The sequence below is a fragment of the Bombina bombina genome, chromosome 3, assembly GCF_027579735.1.
Source record: "Bombina bombina isolate aBomBom1 chromosome 3, aBomBom1.pri, whole genome shotgun sequence".
Classification (NCBI taxonomy): domain Eukaryota; kingdom Metazoa; phylum Chordata; class Amphibia; order Anura; family Bombinatoridae; genus Bombina; species Bombina bombina.
In genome coordinates this window covers 1,133,391,931-1,133,419,004 of record NC_069501.1, presented here as the reverse complement: position 1 = coordinate 1,133,419,004, position 27,074 = coordinate 1,133,391,931, and the positions used below count along the sequence as shown (strand labels likewise).

Genomic DNA, 27,074 nt, shown 5'->3' with positions numbered 1-27,074 from the left:
GACGCGGAACATCCATCCTGCCTGACGACTTCCCGACGAATGACGGTTCCTTTAAATGACGTCATCCAAGATGGCGTCCCTCAAATTCTATCAGCCAATCGGAATTAAGGTAGGAAAATTCTGATTGGCTGATGGAATCAGCCAATCAGATTCAAGTTCAATCCGATTGGCTGATCCAATCAGCCAATCAGATTGAGCTCGCATTCTATTGGCTGATCGGAACAGCCAATAGAATGCAAGTTCAATCTGATTGGCTGATTCCATCAGCCAATCAGAATTTTCCTACCTTAATTCCGATTGGCTGATAGAATCCTATCAGCCAATCGGAATTCGAGGGACACCATCTTGGATGACGTCATTTAAAGGAACCGTCATTCGTCGGGAAGTCGTCGGGCAGGATGGATGTTCCGCGTCGGAGGGATGAAGATGGATCCGGAAGAAAGAAGATTGAAGATGCCGCTTGGATCAAAACTTCAGCCCGATGATGGACTTCTTCAGCCGCCGCTTGGATCAAGACTTCAGCCCGATGATGGACTTCTTCAGCCGCCGCTTGGATCAAGACTTCAGCCAGATGATGGACCTCTTCAGGCCGATGATGGATCAAGACTTCAGCCCCCGCTTGGGCTTGGATGAAGACTTCGGGACCCTCTGGAGGACCGATCGGTGATACCCGGCGTGGTGAAGACAAGGTAGGAAGATCTTCAGGGGCTTAGTGTTAAAAGAAGTGGTTTAGACTCTAGATGGAGCTTGATGCCCCGTGTTTCTGGCGAGCCTGCAGTTATATTGGTAAAGGAATTATAGGCTTACCATGTTAGAATTGGTTGATAGTATGATACCATATTTCAAAGGTTGTAAAGCCAGTGATAATGTTCTTTAAAACAGTGCAACCCATTTTGTGATAAAGGTTCCATTTTTATTTAGGTGATAATTTATACTGAAACAGAACAGTAGATTATGTTTGAGAGTTTTGCTACTTAAAACGCCTCTGATATTTTACACTTGGATGCATCCATGGCACAGGTTCGAATACTTTAGTGAGCCAGGGCCTACTTTTTGCAAAGTTTCTTAGTGTTGTCTATTTATACATGTACTAAGAATAACGAAACCTTACAAGCGAAATTGGTCTTTGATTAATGCAGGGGTTAATATTTTTGTGATGATTTACCTAGTTTTAAATTGAGACCACTTTAGCGGTGCAGAATTTACTTGCAAAACACATTTTTACATTTCTTTTAACTTGAACTGCTATTGCAGTTGCTAAAATACATATATGATTAAGTGTCTTTAAAAAAAAAAACTTGCTTGGCATGTAATGCATAGACTAGCACTAGTTTTAATATATACCGGCTAGATTCACTAAACATAGATATTTCTTCAACAAGCTAAAGTTCTAAAATCCCTCTGCTATCCAATACATTGACTAAGATATTGTGCCACAAAATAAAATACCCACTCAAAACTAAATAAATCTAAACCACTGATACAAAAAGTATGTTCTATTCTGATAAAACTTAGAGGCTGTAATTTGTGATTGCTGTTGCTTTTACAAGCAGATGCAGAAATCTTTGAACACCAAGGCATAAATAATGATATGTGACAGTATCCCTTTGAGTTAAAGAATCTAAAGGAATATTAAATACAGTCAAGTTGCATAATCAAGTGCATAAAAATAAGATAATGCAATAGCCCCTACTCTGAATTTTAAATGAGCAGTAATTTTTTTCCTGACAAATTTCAAAATTAACTACATCTTGCTTGTCCCCCTGTCTCACGTGCCAGCAATCAGCCAATCATAGACTCATATGCGTATACACTGATCTCTTGCACATGCCCAGTAAAAGCTGTTGCCTCAGAAAGTATGAATATATAAAGACTGTGCAATTCGATAATGGAAGTAAATTGCAAAGTCTCATAAAATAACATGCTCTAGCTGAATCATGAAATTTTTAATGTTACTTTAGTGTCCCTTTAATAAATGAATATTTCAGCCTACTGATAGATATTACAGACAATCTTTACTCTCAAAGAAAAAAAAAAAGCAATGAAACACTTTCTAGCGTTTCAAATATTTATCAATAATGATCTTAGGCATTGATGCAACTGCAACATTAAAAAAACATCATCAGTTGAATTCATGGAGCAGATGGCCTAGATTCATTAAAGGGACACTAAACCCATTTTTTTCTTTTGTGATTCAGATAGAGCATGAAATTTTAAGCAACTTTCAAATTTACTCCCATTATCAATTTTTCTTCGTTCTCTTGCTATCTTTATTTAAAGAGCAGGAATGTGATGCATAGGAGCCGGCCCATTTTTGGTTGAGAACCTGGGTTATGCTTGCTTATTGGTGGGTAAATGTAATCCTCAAATAACCAAGCGCTATCCATGGTGCTAAACCTAAAATGGGCTGGCTGCTAAGATTTACATTCCTGCTTTTAAAATAAAGATAGCAAGAGAACAAAGAAGAATTGATAATAGGAGTAAATTAGAAAGTTGCTTAAAATGTCATGCTCTATCTGAATCATGAAAGAAAAAATTTGGGTTCAGTGTCCCTTTAAAGGATTACTAACTTTTTTTTTGTAATGTTAAACGTAACAAACAGTTTGCATATAAACTATAAAAGCAATGTAATTTAACTTAAGACTGTTTAAAACTAAGCTCCCTTTTGCCATAAAATTTGATTTTATTTTATTACGATGACATCACGTCATCCAGCCTACAAATGTGGGCCGTCTAAAGGCTAACAAAACCACCAATTGTATCACTTCTTTTTGCATATAATTTAAATGTATTCTCTGTATTCAACGCATGCACAATGTCATCTAATGCCTATCGCATGCGCCGATTGCGGCAATCAAGCCGACATCATGTGCTTGTCTGCTTCAGCATAAGATGGTGACGTATCCTGTAACGTTGCACTAACTTGCGCATGCGCAATGCGTCTAAATGTCGCCATCTTACAACTGCAGTTGTCAGCACGGATTGGGAATCCGTAACGGCTGACAAAGGAGTGGGTTTGGAAAAATTATTTATTTTAAACATACATATTTTAAAAACGGTACATATTTAATACAGAATCCACATTAGAAAATGCTTTATTTATATGTATACTCCTGTGTTTTTGCCATTTAATTTCTGACTACACTGTCCCTTTAAGAATTCACAAACCTCTCCCGTAAGAAAGTAAAATTAATTTATTTTAAGCAGAGGGTTCACTAAGTTTTGGGAAGCTACCTCTCACTGTAGTAAATCAGCTCCATAAGCTATTAGAGATTTTGAAGAGATTTTCTTTCAGTGAATGGTTATTTGACTTATTAGTTAATATAGACAAATTAAAGATTTAGTTTATAAATAATAATTAATATGAGAGTCATACAGCTTACATATATATATATATATACACACACATATATAGAATTGTCAGCACTGATGTATGGCACATTGTACCCTGAAATCAAACTGATCAGTGTCTCTTATCTGCATGGGGACATCACAAGACTGTAACACACAGGGAGCCTAACACACGTGCCCATTTCCTGATTATCAATAGTTATTTTATGCTCCAGTAAGCCTGACCTGCCACATTATTTTCCTATATCCCTGCAATGATTCTGTCATCAGGACAGCCGTCCCTGTATAGGTGACAACAATTTCTATAACATGCTATGTGATCCCTGCATAAACTGATGATATCTTCCTATGACCCTGCAATACCCTTGCCACCAAAAGATGTACCTTTCTGCCTCTTAATTTTCGGATCATTTCTCTTTTCTTTCATTGGTACATCTACCCAAGACATATGTTAGCAGCTGCAATGATGACTGTGAAACTTTCACACCATCTATTCCTCTAATCACCAAAATAGTTGGATGCTTAGACAATGGGCAGGTCTTGTAATAACTGCAGTTAGCTGCAGTTACTGCAGCATCAGCCCAAGCCTTGTTTACCACCAACACCCCAAGCTTTTCTCAGGCTTAATATAGAGCCCCCTTACATACTCACATCCCCCTCCGGTCAATGCAGTTGGTGCCAGAGATGGTGTTCCTGGCAGATCATGTATGCATCCCCCTATGCAGCCCTCGTTCAGCACTGATAGGCTGCCAAGCCCCGCCTCGCCTCTGTCACAGACTCTTTCAGCTTTGCTTTTAAGGTAGCCTTGTATAATTAGCTATATTCCTGTTCCTCTTTATTTAAGGTGGTACAAAGAAACTACCTAAACTTAAAGGCATTTACTAATAAACTGTATTTACAGTATATCTTAACCAAATACAAAATATTAATAAAACCTGATAACATATGTACTTGAATGAAAACAGATGTAAAAAAATAAATAAAAAAAAATCTTAAAACAGATTCCCTAATCATTTATAAAACTATGAAACAGATTTACTAGAGCACATTTAGGGTACTTGTCTATGAACAAAGGGGACTGGTGGTGCCCTCTCTTATTTTTCTAAACCATTTGATGCAAATTAGCATTAGCACTGTATATCGCAGATACTTAAATGTCTCAGTAAAGTTTGTCAGGGATAACTAAGTGACTAAATGGGTGATGCTGGGTACACTATATGCATATATTAATGGTAAAAGTGTGCCACATTAAGTAGTCAAGTTAGACAGGAAATTGTGGTTAAAAAAGAAACCAGATATAGAGAATTTGAATCATAAATACTAGTATTTCCCTTATGGTATGTTGCAATGTTTTGATTGTTTAATCTTCAAAGGATGTATATGTATGAGTCTTATCATCTATTAAATATATACTTTTATTAATCATGTGTATTAAAAAGTAAGTGGAAACCAAAACATGCCAGATGACTAGATATATTAATATAGACAGACAGATAGACCCATTGGAATACCCACAAAAAACAGTTTTGCATGTCTTTTCATGGGGTTTTCAAATTCAAACCTACCTATTACAGTCCATTTGAAAATCACACAATAACCCATATATCACAAGGTGTTCAAATGCAGTAGTAGCAAGAAGAATACCCCTGGACTGGATTCCTTAAAACCCCATTCTAAATGTTTTGAATGTCATTTCTTGACTATTTGCACAAATACATTTTTATAATGTTAACGTTTTTGTGCAAGCTGATTTCAATCATTTCATTTTAATAAAAAGTTAAATACAATGTTTTAAATGTCATAAATTTACATAGTAAAAAAATGTATTCTGTCATATTGGGAAGTCATTATCAATACTGAATTAATTAGCATGTTTTACTTTTACTATGTCAACATCATTTTTGTTTCTATGACTTCAAATAGTTTTTATAATTCCATCTGTGGCTACTCTAATGGACTGGAATGATTTAAGAAACAAAGCAAAATATTCAGACAGGTATATAGAAATAACAATCCAAAATAAAACCAGCCAAAAAAATCCCAATAAAATAAAGTAGTGCCAAGATGTACAAATATGTACAGTAATAGGAATGTACAGGATGTACAGGAATAAAGAATGACCAGAGAGAGTTAAATAATATACTAACTAGCAAATCTAATTTAATAATTTAATATACAGTACACTCATATGAACACACTTATTAGATTTTCTAAAAAAAAAAACTGTAAATTCCACTAGACCACCTTAAATAAAAAACAGTAAATGATGAAGGAACGCAACAGTTCTAGACCACCTTAAATAATAAAACTGAAAGCTGCAGTCACAGAGGCAGTGGCATGGTCTGGCATTGTGCCACAGCTCAGTGCTGGCTGCTGATGGGGAACTATACATGATATGTGAAGGGAACCATACCGGCTCCAGCAGGAAATCACTTGTACGCATGCACCTCAGATCCACCCTGTGACATCCTAAAAACCGTTAGACTGCTAAAAAGCCTCCCTGTGTTCCTCCTTAAGTCTGCGGAGAGTCAGTGTGTAGCACTCTTGTAGCAGAGTGTCAAAGCACACTGTGTAGCTAAGACCATATGTTAATACATACACATTAGTTAGTCACAGCGCAGCACATCTGTCAGTCCCTCTGTCATAGCACAATGCTCTGTGACACTAGTAAGTAGGATCAGTTTGCACACATTCATAATGAGCCAGTTATAAACAAGATCAGTCCACACTTCAGACAAATAAAACAAACTGAAAGCTCTTAAAGGGACACTGGACTAAAACAAAATGATCATACAATTAATCCACCCTGCCTGATAAGGAGCACTTCCTCTGCTCCTTGGTGATAAGAAGATAATGATTTATTCAGGACAAGAACATGTTTTTTTTTTTGCTTTGTTCTTGTTTTTTAAGTCAAATAACTTTTAGGGTACCCTGAATGAAATAAGTGGATGGCTTACTGACCTTTTGAAACATTTGAATGTAAAATATCAATTACCTTCATTGTCTGCCCAAATTATTAAGCAGTTTAACAGTTTAATTAAAGGTACATGAACAATATGTGTCATGCATAAGAAAAATCAGTAAATAAACATTCTAAAATATGTTTGCAGGAGTTAACACATAGTGAAATGAAGGCAATAGTGCAATAATAAAATGGTTTAACACATCTGGGCATTTCTTTTTGCACTTTTGTGTCAATTAAAGGGACATTAAACGCAATTTTTTTCTTTCATCATTCAGATAGAGAATACAATTTTAACCCCTTAACGACCAAGGGCGTGTCAGACACGTCCTACTAAAACCGGTCGTTAACGACCAAGGACGTGCCTGGCACGTCCTCAGGGGTTTCAAGCGTTGATCGCTTCCAGCCGCTTTCAGGGTATTGCAGTGATGCCTCGATATTTGAGGCATCCTGCAATACCCTCTGATAAGCAACCGATGCAGAGAGGGCAACAGAAGTGGCCCTCTCTGCATCGGCCAGCGATGGTGACGATCGTTGGTGGCGTGGGAGGGACAGGAGGTAGGCGGGTGGATTGGGCGGGTGGAGGTGTGAGAGGGGCGAGAGAGGGACAGGAGTGGGTGGGACTGCTATACTACGGAAATTATTGCAAAGTGAGTAAGTGATAAGGAGGGAGAGGGGGTTAAGAGATCTGGGAAAGGGATCTGGGAGGGGTAGCGAGGTAGGTTATTGAGAGGGGCAGCTACACTATGGAAAAAAGGGTGTATTTATTTTTTTCAAAATTGAGCCCAATGTTACTGGAAACTGGGTACTTGCAGACAGCAGCCAGTATCTAAGATGGTGCCTAACGGTTATAGGGGGGAGTGTTAGAGAGCTGTTTGGGGGGGTCAGGGAGGGATCAGGGGGTGGGATGTGTCAGGTGGGAGGCTGATCTCTGCACTAAAGCTAAAATTAACCCTACAAGCTACCTAATTAACATCTTCACTGCTGAGCATAATACAAGTGGATCCCAGAGAAGCATTTACAACCATTTATGCCACAATTGCACAAGCTGTTTGTAAATAATTTCAGTGAGAAACCAAAAATTGTAAAAAGTTAACGATTTTTTTTATTTGATCGCATCTGGTGGTGAAATGGTGGCATGAAATATACCAAAACGGGCCTAGATCAATACTTTGGGTTGTCTACTAAAAAAAAATATATACATGTTATGAAGGGATTCCTGACAGATATCAGTGTTACAATGTAACTTTCGCTAATTTTGAAAAAAAATGGTTTGGAAATAGCAAAGTGCTACTTGTACTTATTGCCCTTTAAAGTGCAAAAAAAACAAATAACATGTAAACATTGGGTATTTCTAAATTTAGGACAAAATTTATAAACTATTTAGCATGGGAGTTTTTTGGTGGTTGTAGATGTGTAACAGATTTTGGGGGTCAAAGTTAGAAAAAGTGTGTTTTTTTCATTTTTTTCATTATATTTTATAAAAGAAAATTATAGTAAATTATATGACATGATGAAAATAATGTTATCTTTAGAAAGTCCATTTAATGGCTAGAAAAACGGTATATAATATGTGTGGGTACAGTAAATGAGTAAGAGGAAAATTACAGCTAAACACAAACACCGCAGAAATGTAAAAACAGCGATGATGGTCCTAAACGGTAAGAAAATTGAAAAATGGTCTGGTCACTAAGGGGTTAAACAACATTCCGATTTACTTCTATTTTCTATTTCTAATTTGCTTCATTCTATAGATATCCTTTGAAGAAGAAATAGCAATGCACATGGTTGAGCCAATCACGCAAGGCACCTATCAGCAGCTACTACGCCTATTTAGATATGCTTTTCAGCAAAGAATATCAAGAGAATTAAGCAAATAAGATAATAGAAGTAAATTAGAAAGTTGTTTTTTTTTTTAAATAGCATGGGTTTAATGTCCCTTTAAAGTATGTAGCTGTCTTTACAAATGAAACACACTAAACTGCTTTCATATTCTCACTCATCACATTCTGTGGCTATACATGGAACAAGTTCATAAATCTGTTTTTCCAATCCATGAATAACTGTAAATGTAGACTGGGTTGTAGTCATTTTGTGAGTCAGTGCTAGAAATATGTTTCTTGCTTTTACTACTACTGCAGTTGAAGTTTAAAATAAGTGATGTATTAAACAATATTTTCACTATTTAGGAAAATGATTAAGGTGTATTTTAAAGACACACACACAAATACTTTTATACCAGGTAAAAACACTATATATTAAACATGATACATAAAAGTAAAAAAAAATGTGTTGATGATGTGCATTATTGTTTGCATATAATTACTTGTTTAACCTCTGCAAAGCAAGATGTGAACATAATACATATATTTAACCCTTTGTCACACTGCACAGCAATGCCTTACAGTCCACGCAGGATAACTAAGGGAATCTTGTACCACATTTTGCCCCACCTGTACTTTTCACATCCCCTAATTGTGTAACATTTGTATTTAAAGTAGAGAGTATTTTACAAAACTTTGATAGGGACAATCCTAAACTACTTCGCATAAGATTATTTGAGGTTACAATAAAATATTTGGTTGTGAGTCCTCATCACTCCACAACTCTTCCTCTTTTGCAACACATAACACTTCCCTTTTTTATGCTATTTTCACAGTGTAAGAAAGTTTAAACCATAGTATTTAGTTTTAAAATACTACGTTACTTTTCGTACCAAAAATCAGACAAGAGTCTTTAAAGCATAGTAGAAAAACTGTGACATAAATAAGAAATAAAGGACAATGATATTTAGCTCCCAATTTTTCTCAGAAAAATACTGGAGGCTTAAATGTCCATTTTTTTTTTTTTAAGTCCATGGGCTAGATTATTATTATCGGTTATTTGTAGAGCGCCAACAGATTTTGCAGCGCTAAATTACAAGTGGCACTTTAATTGTGCTAAACCGAAGGTGTTAGAAAGTACTTTACATTTCTATGTTCTTTACATAGAAGAAAATGTTCTTTTTATTTTTAAATATATATTTCTATATACTGTAAATCTGATAATTTTTTGTAAAATATATATCTATACCTATATATCTAAATTTATATATATATATATATATATATATATAGACACAACACACAGAGAAAGTCCAGCACTCACTTACAAGCTCTGGGGAAAGCACAGCTTCCTGAGAGTGCCTGTGAGCACACAGGGCTGAGCATGTTGCAGGGTCATGGGATGTGTACGCGGTCCGGTCTGAGAGTGCAGTCCCCTTCTGTGTTTTGTATATGTCTGGGGTGATTACATAAGCCTGTGCACCCTTCACTTGTTCCCAGTTTGTTGGATTGAGAGCTTGCATTGTGTGGCTGTTTTAGGGTCCCAGGTTTTTGGAAGGGACCTTGACGTAGTACCTGGGCTTGTCCCATTTGGCTAAATGCGGTAACTAACCCTTCCATTTTTGCTTTTAATCTTAGCTGAGAGCTTGTAAGTGAGTGCTGGACTTTCTTTATGTGTTGTATTAATTTGCTTTGTAATTTTCCCTATGGTTCTTGCACCCAGACCTGTCTGGGGTTAACTGCCTGTGACTCTGGGGACAGCACAGCTTCCTGCGAGTGCCAGTGAGCACCCAGGGATGAGCATGTTGCAGGGTCATGGGATGCGTACCCGGTCTGGTCTGAGAGTGCAGTCCCCTTCGGTGTTTTGTGTATATATATATATATATATATATATATATATATATATATATATATATATATATACATACACACCTTGTCATATACCATATCCCTTTTAAAAATGTATTATTAATTATACATTTTTATTAAAAAGTTCAATTCTTTATTTGAATGTGTTTTACGCAACTTTTTTTAACCCTTACAGTTTATTTCAGGTCTCACATTGTGCTAAATATTCAACTTGTAAAATAAGCACAAGTTAGCGTGGTCGTAATGTTTATTGGAAGTATAGGCTTTGCTTAAACTAACTACGCTAATCCTTCTCTGGTTAACTCGCTTAACCTTGGACTTGTAATTTCAAGTTGCATGGTAATGTTAGCGCGGTCCAGGATATTGCTTATCGCAACCCGTGCTATCATCAGCGCACCATTTGTAATCTGGCTTCATGAGCATTAAATGTATAAAGCCTCTAATGCCTCAATGCATTACAAATATGGAGCAGAAAAACATGAGGGACAGTCAAGGGTGTCAAATCTATACTGTTTATGTGTGTTACTGGCAGCCAAAGAGGTAACAATATTGATTTGTATGTTACTGGCAGCCAAGGGGCTGTAAGAAATACACATGGTAGTTGTGAAGAATAGACATGGTAGGATAAAGAATGGGGTCTAAGGGGGCATTAGGTGGCTCCACAGACCACCGTGCCCAGTTACCTACAGATTTCCAGTATGTTTAAGTAGAGCTGCTAGCAACCCTAACGCAAATATATATTTTTTATTTATAGAATTTCTTAAATGTGTTCACCAGCCCAGAGAGTGAAAAAATATCCACTGTGTCCCCTCAGCTGTAAATGTTGGGGATCCCTGAGCTACAATATCTTTTAACCTACTGTAAGTCTATCATCTCTGTGACTAAACTTCCTGTATAAGTCTGCAAAGTCTCATTCACTAAAAGATGACTTCATTTTTATTTAACCTCGCTAAAATAACCTATCTTTGAAAACAAATTTTCCCTACTGAGATCTAATTTCTCAGTCCAGGAGAAAAGTCTTAGTCATGTGAATACAGTCAATATTTCCAATTTTATATCATGCAGCCATACTATATCATGCAGTTATATTTTTTTTTGACAGATCACGCCATATTCAATGTTTACAAAAGCTTTTGATATTGGATGGCTCAATGAATTTGGCTGTTTGCCTGGGACTGAGAGTCACTAAAGACCAAGAAGATATGAAGTAGATAGGTTTGATATGTTTTAAAGGGACATTAATGTATCCCCAGTGATCCGTTTTATTTGCAGGAGTGTATTAATTTTTTTACAAATAGCTACTTTACCTTTATTTTGTCATTTGGAATAACTGTTAGCCTGTTGAAACAGTTGCCTACAATCAAAATATGAATACTACAGTATTCTCTCTAGAAAAGCAATCTAAACAATTGGCAGCAGCAGAAATGAACTTACTAGTAGGGATGGGAGAAAGAGCCCAGCAAATTTCAATGGGTATTCCGGCAGCTGCTTGTAATGCAATGAACTCTTATCAGCTGCTTGACTAAGTACTTTGTCCCTTTAACCCTTTTCATGCCAAACTATAGATTTAATTGACCATTATTGTCAAAAAATAACGTGGTCTAATTAGTTAAAGCCTGTATTTTTTCCACAATAATGGCCCTTTAATATGCGGGTAATAGTTGCCTTTTCTTATGTGGAAAAAAACAAGCATCAGATCTAAACATCTAAAAATTCAAAGTACAGATACCTAAAAAAACAAGCACAATACATTTTAGGGACCATGGGGTCAATTTATTAAAGTGTGGACAGACATGATACGAAGTAGCGTATCATGTCCGCCGCACATCAATAAATGCTGACAGCATACGCTGTCGGCATTTATCATTGCACCAGCAGTTCTTGTGAACTGCTGGTGCAATACCGACCCCTGCAGATTTGCGGCCACTAGCAGGGGGTGTCAATCAACCCGATTGTATTCGATCGGACTGATTGCTGTCCGCCACCTCAGGCGGAACTGAAGCGGAGTGGGTCGGAAGCAACATCCGCTGCTTCATAAATCGACCCCCATTAAAATCAATGTGGATATGCAAAACTTTTCTAACTGATTAAAGGACCACCATTCAGTAGCGGACCTACTCAACAGGGCCCTGGTGCAAACATTTTTTGGGGGCCCCAAAAGTTAACTCAGTAGTAAGTAATTGTAATAATATACATGCTGCTCTGTATAATGATTTTGAGGATAATAGATAGATGATAGATAGATAGATAGATAGATAGATAGATAGACCTGCCATCTGCCTGCATTAGGATTGTTCACATTCTGCATACACATATGTATAGAATGGCTAATATGGGCCCTCTCACTGGCACTTGGACCCTGGTGCCACTGCACCAGCTCCACCAATGGTAGTTCCGTCCCTGGGACCATAAAATACAGTAGATCCACCTAATCAACAAGTGAATAATAAAAAGGCAATGCAATGAGCAGTACATTTAAAAATTGGATCAGTACAAAAACTAAAAGGAGAATGAAAATATATTTTATGCATGAAATAAGCGCAAACAAATCCCTGAGTAATGATACGCTGGGTAGAGATATCGCTTGTTAACACATCTCATCTGTGTCTGTGATCAACACAGATTCTATTTCTCTATGCTATGTTCTCAGAAAATCCTATCTCCCAACATCTGCCTGATGACTTCCTAGATGTGGGAGATTAAGAGCTTGTGGGCAGTGGCCCACCAGTATTTTGTGGGCGGGCTAGTGTAGAAGGGGTGAGTTACATACAGAGGGGTGGGTTATGGGCAATCCATGGCGTCGCTCAATCAGTCCCTTAAAAACGGGAGACTGAGGAGCTGTGGGAGGAAGTGGGCCATACCTCCCAACCTATGACAATCCAGTAGAATGTGGGACGGTTGGTAAGAATGGAAAATGCAAAAGTCCTAACAGTACAGAGGTCAAATAACGTTTCTACTGTATTGAATGTCACAGATTCAAGCACTCTCATAGCAGTTAGTATTTTTCATTTGTATTTGTATTGGGCAAGTAGCAGAGACTGAAATGTCCTAACACAACTAATTCAACTAAACATGCAGAGAAGATAATTTGTATAAAGAGCTCTCTTGTAACTACAGTTAACTTGTGTAAAATCATTATAAATAGTATTAGAGCTTTTAAAGAAATAACCAAAGCTTACAATTACAGCTCATTTAGTATAGATAGATATGTACATAGCTTATAGCTGGGGGTTTGAGTAACCTTAAAGGGACATAATACTCATATGCTAAATCACTTGAAAGTGATGCAGCATAACTGTAAAAAGCTGAAAATATCACCTAACCATCTCTATGTAAAAAAACAAATTATGCTTACCTGATAATTTTCTTTTCTTCAGATGGAAAGAGTCCACAGCTGCATTCATTACTTTTGGGAAGTCAGAACCTGGCCACCAGGAGGAGGCAAAGACACCCCAGCCAAAGGCTTAAATACTCCTCCCACTTCCCTCATCCCCCAGTCATTCTGCCGAGGAACAAGTAACAGTAGAAGAAAAATCAGGGTAAAAAGGTGCCAGAAGAACAAAAATTACGGCACCCCACATAAAAACATGGGCGGGGAGCTGTGGACTCTTTCCATCTGAAGAAAAGAAAATTATCAGGTAAGCATAATTTAAGTTTTTCTTCATAAATGGAAATAGTCCACAGCTGCATTCATTACTTTTGGGAAAACAATACCCAAGCTATAAAGGACACTGAATGCAAAAAAACGGGAGGGTACAAGAGGCGGCCCATTCTGAGGGCACCAGGCCTAAAAAAAAACCCTACCCAACAAAATCCTGCTTCGTCCGAAGCCGAGAACAACTTTGAAACAAAGGAAAGGGCACAGGATACTGACCCGCAGATAGTCCACAAACCTTGCTAGAGACCGCAGGAACTAGACTCAACCTAGTCAACAGCCTCCAAAAGACACCTTCGCCCAGTGGTCGGTCTCCAAACAGCACACCCCTTACTAAAGAAAAGGAACAAACTACCGTATTCTTCCATAAAGAAGAAAAGACAGAGAAAACAAGATTGTACTTGTAAAGCGCAGCTAATCCCCCTTAAGGGACTCAAGGCGCTGCTCATTTTATCAACCTCGAAAGGAGGAAAGGCTGAGTAGAACTCGCCGGGGATCGAACTGGCATCCCTCAGTTTGCTACAGTGTAGAGTAGCCACAGTGCATTAGTATGCTGAGCTAGCTGTCCAGCTAGCATAAGGAACTCCAGGAAAAAAAAACAGAGAAACCGGGTAAGGCTAACAGAGACCCAACCAGTCTCATAGAAACAAGGGAAGGCAACGCCCAGACCCCAGAAATACAGAAACCACGGGATAAGGCTGGGAGTCTGAACAGAGAGAGGATCTTCCCCTAACACTAGGCTAACCATATTGCGGATTTAAAAAGGAACACATATGAAAAATACATATGTCAGGGTTCTTATACAAAACATTTCTTTAAATAGCCCTCAAAACAGCCCTGACATATGAATTTTTCATATGTGTCCCTTTTTAAAGTGGCAATATGGTCACCATACCTAACACAGTGCAACCACACTCTAGAAAGCAACTGAAGACGAAGGTCCCCAAGTCGCAAAAATGTAGCTTAGAATACCGAAATATTCAGAAACTAAAACCTCGTGCAACACCTGAAGCAAAAACACTGCACGCTGCAGTCATCTAAAAATAACTCTGAAACCTAAATACTTGCAGGACAAGTAGAAGGTAGCTGAAGATAGGATCCTTCAGATTGCTAATTATCCACTAACCAGCGGATAACGTCGCAGGCTATCTAAGAGCCGCCAGTCCTTCCCCCAAATCTTGATGGAGAAAGGAGAAACCTAAAAGAGGCTTACCGTACCATGAAAGCTCCGAGGACGAAATAACAGAGCAAAAGATCACAGATCCTGCTCCAACACCAGACCAGCCCAAGCGACAGACATGTCCAATAGACAGGGGGGACAGAAAGACCCCAACCACAAGCCCCCAGGGAATGTAAATAAAAAAGGGGGGACTCACCCACCCCAACAGAGCTCGGGTGCCAACCCATTCTGCTCCTCCAAGTAAGTCACTCCCAAGGTGTAAAGACATAGATTCACTCTCTAATATTTGATATAAGTCAACGTTATTTTGAAAATATTGTTAGTGTGTCACGAAAGTAACTAACCACAAGCATTTTCCCAAGTTACAAATGTGACTTAATATAGCCGTAAGTGTATCAGCTGAAGTCAGGTTTGTTGTGACAACAGAAGGATATTACACGGCTTAAAGGGACACTGTACCCAAAATTTTTCTTTCGTGATTCAGATTGAGCATGAAATTTTAAGCAACTTTCTAATTTACTCCCATTATCAAATGTTTTTCTTTCTCTTGGTATCTTTATTTGAAATGCAAGAATGTAAGTTTAGATGCCAGCCCATTTTTGGTGAACAACCTGGGTTGTCCTTGCTGATTGGTGGATAAATTCATCCACCAATAAAAAAGTGCTATCCAGAGTACTGAAACCAAAAAAAAGCTTAGATGCCTTCTTTTTCAAATAATCATAGCAAGAGAACGAAGAAAAATTGATAATAGGAGTAAATTAGAAAGTTGCTTAAAATTGCATGCTCTTTCTGAATTACAAACTAATTTTTTTGGGTACAGTGTCCCTTTAAGGTAAATTACAGTTCATGCCATTAGACTTTGTTACTTAATAAGTATTTACCCACTCGGTTCCTAGATGGAATAGTCAGACACTGCTCATGCAATCCGTGTAACAGAGCTTTCCCAGCCTCTCTGAGAGGGGAGAGGCGCAGCAGCGATGAGGCGGCCGTAGCTGATGACGTAGGCGCCTAGCTGTTGTGTCGGCTGATAGCTGTGAAGCGGTTGCTGCAGGTGCTGAATGGCAGACGAGTAGGAAGGAATACTTCAGGAAATACCGTAAGTCTCTGGTAACTGAAGAGATCTAAGGCAAGAGGTTAGTTTAGATTCTTTAGAGAGTATCACAGGAAGTGACTGAAGTAAGGACACAGACTTCATTAATCCAGCAATGAAGGATGTGTCTTTTATAGGTAGGTGCTGGATTCTTAAAGGTATAGTGCAACAGTCAAAGTAAATGTGAATTCTCACATAACCCCCCCCAAAGGAAACCACAGCGAGGTTCCAAGGACGAGGCCGGTCTGGATTCCTCCTATGAAATAAGGAAACAAGCCTAGGAGCCGAAAGGTTAGAAGCAGGCTCCCAAGAATCCTCCTCATGACCATAGCCCATCCAATGGACCAGGTAGAACAATTGACCACGAAGAAGACGGGAGTCAAGGATGCTATGGACTTGAAACTCCTCCTGGGAAACCATATCCGAAGAACTAGGAAGAACCTTGAGTGTAGGCACATCAGAGAGACAAGGCTTCACCAGAGAAATATGGAAGGTGGGATGTACCCTCAGTGTAGGTGGGAGTTCCAATGTAACCGTAACTGGGTTAGTAATGGAGGTAATGACAAAAGGTCCGAGAAAGGTACAACCCAATTTCTTACAGGGGTAATGCAGTTTCAGGTTCTTGGTGGATAACCAAACTCGTTGACCCACCTTATATCGTGGACTATCTCGATGTCGTAGGTTGTAGTACTTGCTTTGCGAGGCTTGGGCTTCAAGAATATGATCTTTCACAGACAAGAAAATCCGAGAGATGTCGTTAACGGTGTCATTGACCTGAGCACATGGTGACTCAATCCTAGGGAGGAGATCCATACGAGGATGTAATCCATAGTTGATAAAGAAAGGGCTGAACCCAGAGGAAGCATTCACATGGTTGTTGTGAGCGAATTCTGCCAAGGGTAGGAAAGTCGCCCAAGTCTGTTGTTCTTGAGAACAGTAACATCGTAGATATTGTTCTATGGATTGATTCGCTCTCTCCGTTTGTCCATTTGACTGCGGGTGGAACGAGGTCGTGAGACACTGTTCCATATGAAGGGCTTTACAAAGACTTCTCCAGAATCTAGAAGTAAATTGTGAACCACGGTCACTAACAACAGATTTAGGTATACCATGTAGTCTAAAAATTTCTTTCAAAAATAGGTCAGCTGTATGTTTCGAGGTTGGAAGTGCGGTTGTGGGAATAAAGTGAGCCATTTTCGAGAAGAGATCAGTGACAACAAATATAGTATTGAACCCGTTAGACCTGGGGAGGTCAACTATAAAATCCATTGAGACCTTTTCCCAAGGTTTTTGGGGAACTTGTAGTGGTTGTAAGAAACCACAAGGTCTTTGTTTAGCGTGTTTCGATGTAGCACAAATGGTACAAGTAGATAGAAAGTTCTGTACAGATTTCCTCATCCCAGGCCACCAATAAGATCGTAGAAGCAATTCTGTAGTTTTATTAGTGCCCATGTGTCCTGCAAGGGGTGAATCATGAACTTGTCGTAGCACTAGTTGACGGTGGATGGGTGGTACATATAATTTTCCTTCCTTATAATATAACCCATCTGTATGTAGGGTAAGATCCCCCAGAGGTAATCCAGTATCAGATTGTTGTGCTTCCTGGATCTGAGATGTTAGGAATCCGATGAAACAATCTGGAGGAATTATAGTAGATGGAGGGTTTTCAGAGGTAATTCGAGTATGTTGCCGAGACAGAGCATCAGCCTTTCCATTTTTTTCCCCAGGCCTATAAGTGATGTTGTAACAAAATCTGGAGAAATAAAGGCTCCAACGGAGTTGTCTCGACGAAAGCGTTTTGTTTGTTTGCAAATATTGCAAGTTCTTGTGGTCGGTGAATATCACTATAGGGTGAATAGCTCCTTCCAAAAGGTGACGCCAATGGTCAAATGAGCTTTTAATAGCCAACAACTCCTTCTCCCCTACAGGATAATTTAGTTCAGCAGGTTGTAGGACTCTAGAAAAATAAGCAACAGGATGCAGGCGTTCCTTACATGATGGTCGTTGGGATAGTATAGCCCCAATAGCGTATTCTGAAGCATCAACTTCTAATACGAATTGATGGTTCATATCAGGGAATCTTAGGATGGGTTCAGATGAAAATTTATCCTTCAGGAAATCGAATGCTTCTTGGGCTTGAGGTGTCCAGAGAAAAGTGGAGTTCGTTTTGGTCAGGTCTGTGAGAGGTTTACAGATAGCCGCAAACCCTGGAATAAACTTCCTATAAAAGTTGGAAAAGCCTAGGAAGCGCTGCACCTCCTTTTTTAGAGGTAGGAACTGGCCAGTCAACAATGGCTTGTACTTTTCTCTTATCCATGGAGATGCCTTGTTCAGTAATTATATATCCCAAAAAAGAAATATTCTTTGTCTCAAAAATGCATTTTTCAGGTTTCGCATATAACCTATTCTGCCTCAATCGGGAGAGGACTTCCTTGACGTGAATTCTGTGTTGTGCCAGATCAGAGGAATATATGAGAATGTCATCAAGATAGACTATAATATACACATCCAGTATGTCTCTGAAAATGTAATTAATGAAACATTGGAATGTTGCTGGGGCATTGCACAGCCCGAATGGCATTACAGTATACTCATAAAGACCGTATATGGTCCTAAATGCTGTAAGCCATTCGTCTCCAGCTCTCATTCTGATTAGATTATAGGCGCCCCTAAGATCCAACTTGGTGAAAAATGAGGCTCCCCGCAATCTCTCTATCAGTTCTGGGATTAATGGAAGAGGATACCTATTTTTCTTAGTGCGCTTATTTAATTCCCTGTAATCTATTATAGGCCTGAGTGTACCATCCTTGTTGGTTACAAAAAACATGCCTGCACCAGCTGGAGATGTGCTAGGTCTTATGAAACCCTTTTTAAGGTTGTCATCTATATATGTTTTTAAATGTTCCAACTCAGGTTTAGATAAAGGGTACAGGTGCCCAAAGGGAATTGACACCCCAGGGAGCAGATCTATAGGGCAATCATAGGCCCTGTGGGGTGGAAGAGAGTCTTCTTCGGTTTTATCAAAAACATCTTTGTAATCTTGATATTGTGGAGGAATGATGTTGTCAGAGTTAGCTATAGATAGAAGGATTGAGTGGTTATGTGTTGGTTCTGTAGGGAATGTAATAGTGGAGTGTATCCAGTCTATTTTAGGTTTATGGACATTTAACCATTTCATACCCAGGATCACATCAAACATAGGAGAAGTGATTACATCAAGAGATATCTGTTCGGTATTGGTGTTGTCAGTGTTTAATTGTAGAGGAATGGTTTGATGTGTTAATGGACCACTTGATAACATACTACCATCAATAACTTTTACAGAGACTGGAATTTGCTTGGTGATTAAAGGTATTTTATTAGTTTTTACATAATTCACGCCAATGAAGTTTCCACAGGAGCCTGTATCAATTAGGGCTGTCGTCTGGATCTTGCAACATCCCCACTGTAGGAAGATAGGTATTGTTAAGTATGATGTAGAAATCAACTTTGAGAAAAAATTTATTTGAGGAATAACTTCCTTACCTAACTTTTGTTTAGCCAACTGTGGGCAATCTTTAACTTCATGCTTTGAAGAAGCACAGTATAGACATAGGTTTAAGTTTTTCCTTCTAGTCTTTTCTTGTAAGGACAGAGGTCCCTTAATAAACCCTATCTCCATTGGTTGTGGTAGATCCTTACCAGGAGGGGTTGAAGGCATAGGTACCCTTTTTACAACACCCAGTTTCTCTGACCGTCTCTCTCTTAGACGTCTGTCGATTGATATAGAAACCGTGTATAACTCCTCTAATGAGTCTGGTAAACCAATGCGAGATATTTCATCTTTCAGTTCTTCACTTAAACCCAGCCTAAACTGATTTTTGAGTGAGACTTCGTTCCACATTGAATCTCTAGCATGTATTTTAAACTGAGTTATATAGGTTTCCACCGCATTTTTGTGCTGTTTCAGAGCACGTAAACTATTCTCTGCTGAAATTTGTTTAAACGGATCATCGTAAAGGGTTGACATTTCAGCAAAGAAAGTCTCTAATGATCCCAAGATTGGGTCTTGTTTCTCAAAAAAGGTGTCAGCCCACGCCCGGGGCTCTCCCCTTAAGTAAGAAATCACTGTTAAGACTCTTATCCTTTCAGAAGCATAAGTCTTAGGTTTCAATTCAAACAAGAGCATGCATGAATTCTTAAATTCTCTAAATTGTGAGCGATTTCCAGAAAATTTCTCAGGAGTTGAGACAGCAGGCTCTGGAAGATGCTCAGTAGTACTTGGTTTAGCTGAAAGGGTTTCTCTGAGACAGGCTTTTAAAGCCTGGTTCTCTACCTGTAGTTCACAAAATGAATTAGCTAGTATGTCCACCCTGTCTGACAAACTTTTCAAATGATCTGCCATAGTATTTATATCCATTGTTTTATAAGGAGTGAAATAATTTTTTAACAAGACAAGAAAACTGGTAATCACAATCTGTTAATTCAACTCTTGTTATTACTTTAGGCTGGATTAATATGTAAAGACATAGATTCACTCTCTAATATTTGATATAAGTCAATGTTATTTTGAAAATATTGTTAGTGTGTCACGAAAGTAACTAACCACAAGGATTTTCCCAAGTTACAAATGTGACTTAATATAGCCGTAAGTGTATCAGCTGAAGTAATAAGTATTTACCCACTCGGTTCCTAGATGGAATAGTCAGACACCGCTCATGCAATCCGTGTAACGGAGCTTTCCCAGCCTCTCTGAGAGGGGAGAGGCGCAGCAGCGATGAGGCGGCCGTAGCTGATGACGTAGGCGCCTAGCTGTTGTGTCGGCTGATAGCTGTGAAGCGGTTGCTGCAGGTGCTGAATGGCAGACGAGTAGGAAGGAATACTTCAGGAAATACCGTAAGTCTCTGGTAACTGAAGAGATCTAAGGCAAGAGGTTAGTTTAGATTCTTTAGAGAGTATCACAGGAAGTGACTGAAGTAAGGTCACAGACTTCATTAATCCAGCAATGAAGCAAGGAAGGATGTGTCTTTTATAGGGAGGTGCTGGATTCTTAAAGGTATAGCGCAACAGTCAAAGTAAATGTGAATTCTCACACAAGGAGAACCCCTAGGACCTGGAACAGAGAAAAGTGCAATAGATCCGTAGAAAGACCTGTCACAACTCTCTTATACAGTCTCTATGTAGAGAGATCAATTTCCATAAGGGTGGAACGGAGCCCACAGAGCAGCAGATGCTGCCCCTTACAGAAATAAGCCACCTGATCCAACCTCCTACACACAGGGCAGGACAATGACCCTCCAGAGAGAGGAAATCCCAGCTCATAAGGAAGACACACTATCCCCTCAAAAGGGAAGGGCACAAATAAGAACAGCGTACATGTCCAACAGAGAAAAAACTCCCCATGAAAAGGAGCACACACCGTCCGAAGGACAAGTCAGGCCTTAAAGTTTATAACCAGTACCCGAAGGTGGATGTGAACTCTGGCCTTCCTGCTTGCAAGCCCAATGAGCTAGACCCTATGTCGCAACATAAGGTCCCTGAAAAAACTGGGTCGTCCAGAACCAGTCCACAGGATCATAAGTCTCCAGACATCCAAGAAGGATCCAAGACAAGAACCCTGGACACAGAATTGTCCTAGAATGAACGACACCCTCAGGGAACACAGGATACTCCTTCTGAAGCAATCAGACCTCACAGGGGAAGAGAACCAGGAAACCCGGAGAACGGGTACAGAACTCACTCATAATTCCTAGCCCAAAGGGAAGAAAACACCCTTAGCCGGAGGTGACAAGGTGCTAGGCCGTGACAAAGTCACGCATTTCTCTAGAACCGAAAGGCCCTAAGGGCAACACTAAGGGAAATAAGAATGAGAACAGAGTCAGAAGGAAAGGCTAGTCTCCATAATCCCTTCAAAAAGCTTGGAAAAAGAGACAACACCTCCTATCACCCGATATGGAGATGACTAACTCCTGAAGGAAGAAAGAGCCTCAGGGCCTTCACTTCCTAATTAAGCGGCCAAAACTGCCAGAAAAAACGAACAAAGTCCAGAAAGTCTCGACCCAAAGGAAGAGAACCTCTAAAAGGACACTTCCAAAGAGACCATAAAAAGGCAAAACCGTAAGAACGGCGGTATGAAGGACCTAAATCCTCCAAGCCTCAAACCCACAACGGGAAGGAACACTCTAGTTCCCGAAAAAATCAGAAACGACTGAGCATGTCGCCGTGGATCTCAACAGAATCCCGGCTCACTAGATTGAAGGGCGAATGAGGACTGAACCAATCCCCAATGCCCCTAAGCAACCACGGACCCACAGGTCCTCTCAGGATGCTAGTTGAAGCTTTTAAAATAAAACAAGAAAACAACACAAATCACATTGTGATCACTAGGCGCCCTCACCGGACCAACCAGACATAAAAAGGCGTCACATGTCTGAACTAGGCCTCAAAGACAGAAGGATATGTACCCAGTCAGGACCAGCCTGAAACCAAGGGCCCCAGCACTGTCAAGACCACATAGTCTCCCCCGAGATGGGGGGATAAATAACAGTCAGACAGACTTTTGTAAATAGTGTGACCACAAAATTGCGAGTATCAATTCTAGAGAAAAAAGTTCCCGAAGGAAACAACACACCACAATATGAGCTTTAGACCAAATAAAAATCATCCTCACCCGATGAAAATAAAAGATAAGGCAACAGTAGTTTATTGCCCAGGAAGAACGGACAGACCCGCAGGACCAGCCCAACAGGGGTCCGAGACTTCCAAGCTCAGAACTGGAAAAGGATCCACAAATAACAAAGACTATAAGGAGACTACTTCATCCCCTTCTGTCTATATATGCAAACCAGTCGAAGATTAAGACTGAGAATCCTCAGACCCATTAAGAGTGGGATCCTCCAGCAACGCCAAAAACGTGCCTTAGTAGAACACGAAGGCGCAACAGTCTATAACGAAAGGTAACAAAAGAAAAACACCGGCCCCGAAGGTTGACCCCCTGAGGCCTCAGGGGCAGTCGCTCCCCCAGAGTGCTGAACTGGACCAGGAGCCGGTTAATGGAACACGGACAATATCGTAAGCACACTCCCAGGAGGTGCAGCTGTGCCAGCACCAAATATATGGTCATGCGGAACCGTGTCGTAACCTCCAGTGGGAACATGCCACACTCCATAGAAGGATAAGTAGCGTTTGGGTTACCTGCATGCGTACTAAGAGTTGGTGGTAGGGAATAGAATCCCCAGAGGCAGATGGCTCAGTGGGCACCTGATTTCCCGATCCCGAGGAACAGAGCACTCTGAAACGGCATTCGGAACATAACTGATAGGCATGTATCACCCGGGCCAATTCATATTCTTCACAAGAAGTAGAGTCCGAATCAGAGACATCCATCTCCAAAAAATCAGAATCCTCCATAACTGGGACACGGTCAGGAATGCGGAAATGGAGTCACAAGATAAACAGTGCAGTCCATGCAAAAGCACGCCCGACCATAAAGGCCGTGTCACTAGACATAGGCTGTTATGTTCCAAAATAGCCATGAGCCGAAGCAACACTACACAGTAGCAGACAAAATCACATGACAAACATAATTATAAACCCCCCCTGTTTAATAACCCCCTTTAGGAGATATAAAAAGGAGCCACACTGAGACCCTATGTTAAAGTTATCCCCAAAAGGCTGTAGCCCCTCTTGGATAAACAGTTGTAATTACAATACATCCATGATAAAAGTAAAATCAAACGACCTTACCGGAATCTACGCCATGGAACAGGAACACGGCCCTTCAAGTGTGAGAGTTAGTAGCGTCGCTTCTGCCATGGACTTGAGAAAAAAAAGCAGGCAGCAAAACTCGTCAACGCTGATTGCTTGTGGAGCTGTTAATATGAATCGGGATGATTTCGCAGAAAGACTCTCCCTGCATCTCCGGACTCTAACTTTCACCCATGCTCTCACTGAGAGGCTGACAGGACTACTTAAAACTCCAGTCCCATGCCGAAGAGTACTACCCTCCATAAGAGACTATCAAAACTTCTGACACTTCTCTGCCAACCTCCTGGGACAAAAGAAAAAAATGACTGGGGAATGAGGGAAGTGGGAGGAGTATTTAAGCCCTTGGCTGGGGTGTCTTTGCCTCCTCCTGGTGGCCAGGTTCTGAATTCCCAAAAGTAATGAATGCAGCTGTGGACTCTTTCCATTTATAAAGAAAAGGAAGATATTTTACCTCACAATTTCCTCAGCTCACCAGAGTAAGTGTTCTTTAAAAAGTTATCTTTCAGTTACTGCCCAGCTGCAGGTTTAAAAAAAATGAAGAAATGAACAGAAGCTAATCAGCATCAGCAGTGCTGAGGTCATGAACTGGTTTTCTATGATCTCATGAGATTTTATAGTAAACTTCTTTAAACTGAATAGATAAATACCATAAGTGTGCATGAGGCATGTTCCCTTGCAGGTCCCAGGACAGGCATTACTGACTGGCTGCTTAAAGTCCTTAACAATGGGGTGTGAATATTTAGAACATTTTGAGCTAAAATATTTTTCTTTTTTACATAGAGATTTTCAGGTGGCACTTTCTAGTCAGCTTTTTACAGCTATGCTGCATCATGTTCAAGTGTTTCAACATTTGGGTATAGTGTCCCTTTAAAGGACCATATTAACCCCTTGCACCATATAGACATAGGTACTATGTCACACAGTACTTTGCCCAGGGTATTGTGCTGACGTAGTACCTACATCCAGCACAGAGGAGCATGTTGCAGTCCTTGCACTCAGCTTAGACAGCGGGAACTGCAACCAGGGGGCAGAAGGCATACAGAATTTTGTGAACTGCATAGATAAACTGGAGGACCTCTGGAATACAAAAAACAGTGCTTTCAATTGATATGTGTAATGTGAAATTGTGCAATAAAAATTGCTGATAAAACAAATATATACTATGTAATACAATATACACACACAGTACTTGATTTGTCCAAGCCCCCTCTCGTTTCTTAGGGGAATCCTTAAATGTTCCAATACATGAAATCTTAATTGAAAATAAAATCCACTGGGAGTAGTGGAAAATGTACCACTTGAGCCGATGCTGTAGATATAAATATCCTCTATCTTAGAGAGGCACTGTATAATTATTGGGGGGGTACCAAGGAGTAAATGTAATAATGTAAAATGCATAAATGAAGATAAATAATTTTATACAAACCATTATTACATAGTGTATGATGTATATCTTTTCTTGCGTTAGCGACAAATGCCACCGTAAAGAATGAATATTTTGAATCTCTATTAATGGCCATTTCTGCAGAAAAGAATGTGCATGTGTATTGTTTTAAAATGTTTTAATTAACTTTTTGTATCTGTACAGTGATATATTAATTATTAACATTGTTACAATGGCCTCTAGTTATCAATTTCTGTCGGACCTGATCCGACAGTGCGGATCAGGTCTGACAGACATCGCTAAATACGGCGAGCAATACGCTCGCCGTATTCAGCATTGCACCAGCAGCTCACAAGAGCTGCTGGTGCAACGCCGCCCCCTGCAGACTCGGGGACAATCGGCCGCCAGCAGGGGAGTGTCAATCAACCCGATCGTACTCGATCGGGTTGAATTGCAGCGATGTCTGTCCGCCTGCAGGCTCGCCAGAAACATGGGGCATCAAGCTCCATTCGGAGCTTGATACATATGCCCCAATGACTGTAAATACTAGTTAAGTTTTGTGAATACCGGTATACTGATTGGCAGTTGTTCCAACCAATCATATAATGGGAGCCGCTTATATATACTGTGACATTTGGGGATTCAACCATTACCTCTTGAAAAAGTCCGGCCGTGACCGGAAGAAACGCGTAGAGGATTTTTGAATGGTCAAGATGATTTCTCCACCCACGTATCCGGTTTGAACTGCGGTTCCGATTGGATCTGAAAAGTTACAGCTCGACTTCACATTCCCAATACGGATATCCTACCCAATAAGGATCTGGGTGAGGAGGACTGACCCCAGTGATATGCTTTTTAATACAACACTTGTGTAAGTGTGTTTTTATTGATCGCATTTTTATTTTACCATTAAATACTACACTCAGAGCTCCTGCGCTGGTGTGTGTTTGTTTGTCTGTTTTCCAGGAATACAGCAGACTTGACTGATGCGACTGTAGATTTTTTCTCTAGTAAGGGTGTTTTTTTATCTGTGATTTCTTTTAATAAACCACTTCTGTGAATCTTGGATGCAATTTGTGTTCTATATGTACTTCAATTTCTATAATGTAATGGGCACCGCCATGTTTAAACCTAGGTTTTAGAGACAAATAAAACAGACAATGAAAGAGAGTAAAAATAAGGCTGGGTGGAATATAGGATTGTTAAAGAAACAATCTAACAGGGTTTCCACGCTATGGACAAAATAACAAGTTGCTCAGAAAATCAGTTTCGAAAACTCTGCGCACGTTATGGCTTTTTCGCATTTAGGGTTGATCAGCTATTACAAGTTGAGAAATAACATACAGCTAGATTACGAGTTTTCAACGCTATAGGGAAATTAACGACCGCCAAAAAAGTGGCAGTATTTCACCTCCCTATAGCGCTGCTATTACAGGTTTTAAAAATCCCGGCTTGTATGGGCGATATGGTTGCGTTGAGCTCCATACCACAGCCAAATACAAGCGCTGCTTTGACGTGCTTGTGCACAATGTCCCCATAGACATCAATGGGGAGAGCCGGCAAAAACAAAAGCCTAACACCTAGGATTGAGCTTGCATTCTATTGGCTGATTGGAATAGCCAATAGAATGCAAGCTCAATCCTATTGGCGGATTGGATCAGACAATAGGATGAAAGCTCAATCCTATTGGCTGATTGCAACAGCCAATAGGATTTTTCCCCTTTAATTCCTATTGGCTGATAGAATTCTATCAGCCAATTAGAATGTAAGGGACACCATCTTGGATGATGTCACTTAAAGTGAACTTCATTTTCCAGCGACGATCGGAAGAAGATGATCCTCCGCGCCAGATGGATAAAGATAGAAGATGCCGTCTGGATGAAGACTTCTGCCCTCTTGGATAAAGACTTCTGCCCGCTTGGATGAAGACTTCTGCCGGCTTCGATGAGGACTTCTGCCCGCTTGGATGAAGACTTCTGCTGCCTGGATGAGGATGGATGTCCGGTCTTCGAAA

The 27,074-nt window shown here is 39.9% G+C and overlaps 1 protein-coding gene across 4 annotated transcripts in view; it reads right to left on the bottom strand.

The window, feature by feature from the left end:
* Nucleotides 1-27,074, bottom strand: part of SACS (sacsin molecular chaperone) — a 290,289-nt gene that overhangs the window by 175,086 nt on the left and 88,129 nt on the right. Inside the window, exon 1 of one of the 4 annotated variants that reach the window (XM_053708509.1) lies at nucleotides 4,003-4,078. The exons of the other annotated variants lie outside the window; for them this stretch is intronic. Coding sequence (XP_053564484.1) covers nucleotides 4,003-4,004 — 2 coding nt within the window. The 5' untranslated portion in view covers nucleotides 4,005-4,078. Of the gene's footprint in view, nucleotides 1-4,002; nucleotides 4,079-27,074 lie in introns of those variants that run through there. 4 annotated transcript variants of the gene reach the window in all.